General features: G+C 35.2%; 1 protein-coding gene across 1 annotated transcript; it reads left to right on the forward strand.

Annotated features, from left to right (window-relative positions):
• The first annotated feature begins 1790 nt into the window (after nucleotides 1-1790).
• Nucleotides 1791-2729, forward strand: LOC126494454 (olfactory receptor 7G2-like). Its single transcript, XM_050131821.1, has one exon. It carries the CDS (start codon nucleotides 1791-1793, stop codon nucleotides 2727-2729), a length of 939 nt encoding a protein of 312 aa, XP_049987778.1.
• The last annotated feature ends 705 nt before the right edge of the window (nucleotides 2730-3434 follow it).

The following is a 3434-nucleotide window of genomic DNA, read 5'->3' on the forward strand; positions in this document are numbered from 1 at the left end:
CTGTTTTCTTTCCTATTGTGTGGGATGCTGAAGATCATTCTTCATGAAGCCATCCAAGTAATGCAGAGTGCTGTATTTAATGATTTTACATGGGAACAGGCCTTTTATACCAGATCTACCTAAGGGAGTCAGATAGGGAACTGTATGAGAAAGGCTTTGAGAGGCAGGTCTACTGTGAGACCTGTGTGACAAGTTTGTTTAATCATTATCATTTTTTTACTGTGACAAATATTCAGCTATCTCTCATTCTACTAGATATATATTACCTGACTTCAGAGGATCCAGGCCATGTTCTGCCAAAAGAGAAATATGTTACTTCTCAAATATGATAGCTGTCCTAAATAATTTTTATTATTACTATCTTTGATGATGAAAGCAAAAGTTTGGGCTACTTAGTATGCTAGCTTTCAAAACTTTCTATAGTAAATATCACATATTGGGTAAGTTATTCATAATTTTTTTCCAAAATTTCTGAAATGTTGGATATGTTCATCAACAGAATCAGCCAAACCTTGCCCAGAATAGTTTGTCATTCGGGTATAGATGGGTATGGGTATGTTTTTGTGTATATACATGTGGCCTTTCCTACTTCTGTCACTGTGGTAATTTTATATCCTTGTAAGGTCATATTTTATGCTGTATTGGAACATGAACTGTTGGCCAGATTCTTCATAATTGGTTTTGCCATTGTATGATCATAGTTTGAAATACTGAGGATAAATCAAGTAACAAATAAAATATGGGGTAAACATGACACTTTCAAAAAATTACAGTGTTCTTACTCTGTGTGGCCTGTACTTACCTTTGTAAAGATATATGGGGGGATCTGGGCAGAAACCTGAAAAGTTAGAAAGCCGTTGTTGTCATCTTCATAGTGCCGATGTTGTATCTAGCTGTAAAAAATATTTTAACCTAGAATCACAGAGAAGTCCTATGCATGGAACATGGTCAAAAGCATTTAGAACATAGGTGGGATAATATCAAACCCAGTATAAAAGCTGGAAAAAGAAGTGCAAACATGTATAATTCTAGTACAGAAAATAGGAGACAGAACGTAGAACATGAAATGCTCCCATAAAGTCCTGGTCCAGATATCCTGTGGCGCTGTATCATAAAAACAGAAGAGAATTTATCTCAAGGATGTAGAAGCAAAAACACACACCTGAGACTTTCCTCTGATTTTAATAAATGCGCCATACCATGCAGATGGAATGCCTCCCATATACTCAAAAGTTTTAAACTTGATTTCCTGTGATAGCAGTGTTTAGGAAGATTGTGAAACCTTTAGGTAGTGAATCAAGTGGGTCTGTAGAGTGGACATTGAAATTTTATAGCCAAGACCCAATTTCATCTGTAGCCCAACTGGTGAACTCACTGGGTTTACAAACCGAGTACACACAGATGGCTTTGGTTAAACTGGGTGGCTCATCAAACAAACAAACAAGCAAAAAGACATGAACATGGAACAGGGACAGAGTGGAATGAGTCAGTGTGTGACAGGGTGGGAGGGAGGTATAGTGGGGTAAAAGTAACCAGAATACATTATATAGATGAATAAAGTTGTCAAAGAAAAAATTTAATCAACAAAAAGGAAATATAAAACATTTGTTAAGATATCTGTTAAAATGCTAACTATTCATTCTCATCAACAACTGGCATTCAGTAAGACAATAATGATTGACATAATTTTTATTTTTCTTCAGGTGCACTGTGATATTGGTTTTCCTCATTAAAAATTAATTAATTATAATTCAATTTGTCCCATTTTTCCTCAAAGTTTGACAAGCAACATGGAGCCCAAAAACCTAACATTTGTTTTACAATTCCTTCTTCTGGGATTTACAGATGACCCAGAACTCCAGTCGCTCATCTTCGGCCTCTTCTTGTTCATAATCTTGGTCACCATCCTGGGAAACCTGCTCATAATTCTAGTTATAAGCTTCGAGTCCCACCTACATACACCCATGTACTTCTTCCTCTATAACTTGTCCTTTAATGACATCTGTTGCAGCACAGTCACAGTCATCAAGATGCTAGTGAACATCCAAGCAAATGATCAGAGCATCACCTACACAGCCTGCCTCACACAGCTCTTCTTTGCACTTGTTTTTACATACTTTGAAAATTTTCTCCTTGCGGTGATGGCCTATGACCGATATGTAGCTATTTGTAACCCCTTGAGGTATAATATTATTATGAAACCTAAAATATGTGTTCTGCTCTCACTGATATCTATGTTCATTAGTATTATTGGTGCCTTGATGCACACTTTGATGGTGCAACGGCTGTCCTTCTGCACAAATCTGGAAATCCCCCACTTCTTCTGTGAACTTGTTCAGGTCATCAAGCTGTCCTGTTCTGACACCCTCATTGACCAAATCATGCTCTTAGTTGCAAATTGTATAATTGGTGGTGTTCCTCTTTGTGGAATCATTTATTCTTATTATCACATTGTGTCTACAGTCTTGAGAATAGCATCACTGGAGGGAAAGTGCAAAGCCTTTTCTACCTGTGGGACTCACTTGACAGTGGTTTCCTTATTTTATGGAGCTGGTTCTATGGTATGTATCAGCTCTACAAAAAGTGCCTTACCAAGAAAATCTGCAGTGGCTTCAGTGATGTATTCTGTGTTTCCTCAAATGATAAACCCCTTTATCTACAGTTTAAGGAACAAAGACATGAAAATCGCCATAAGAAATCTTTTAAGTTCAATTATGTCACTTGAATAACATATCCTTTGTTTAGGGTTTGTATGTATAGAATTAGTAGAAATGACTAGATTTCTGATAAAGTACATATCTAAGACTGCTGTTACTATACTGAAATAATACTTTGACAAATTGATCATATGTTTTAGTATAAATCTGGATTTCCTTTGTGTCAACATTTTTAAAATTTAGAACAAGGTATTACCTCTTTAACAACATTTTCATTCTTCAGATTTTTTGAGCATAATGCAAAAGAAAAAAAATCCCAAAGTAGGCACATTTATTCTTGTGTAATCTCAGAAAATGTAAAAATTTAGAAATATTAATGTAGAAATTGTTATCAGTTTCCTCACATGTATAGAATAGTATCTGGACCAATAAATAGCTCTCTAAGCAAACCCACATGCCTCTAAGTCTAGGACCTCACTTAAAACCCTGGCCACAAGATAAAAGGAAAGGACTGACTTCTGCAAGATATTCTCTAAGATTCACATACATGTTATGATTGTGTATGTACCAAACACATATGTTGCATTCATTCATACATGTACACAAAAATAAATAAAAATATATAATAATTTTTTAGATATTTTGTTGATCTTGGCTGTTCTAAATCAGATAAAATGAAATCTCAAAGAGTTCTGATTTTTGTTTTCCTGATAACTAAATATGTAAAACATTTTTTAAATTTCTCAGCCATTTCTGCTTCATCTTTTGAGAATTCTC

This window comes from Alexandromys fortis, unplaced genomic scaffold (assembly GCF_014885135.2).
Source record: "Alexandromys fortis isolate MF-2015 unplaced genomic scaffold, M_Fortis_MF-2015_v1.1 scaffold_350, whole genome shotgun sequence".
Classification (NCBI taxonomy): domain Eukaryota; kingdom Metazoa; phylum Chordata; class Mammalia; order Rodentia; family Cricetidae; genus Alexandromys; species Alexandromys fortis.

What these genes read in the sequence shown, in the direction of transcription:
- LOC126494454 (XM_050131821.1), top strand. Translation starts at nt 1,791, where the DNA reads ATGGAGCCCAAAAACCTAACATTTGTTTTACAATTCCTTCTTCTGGGA.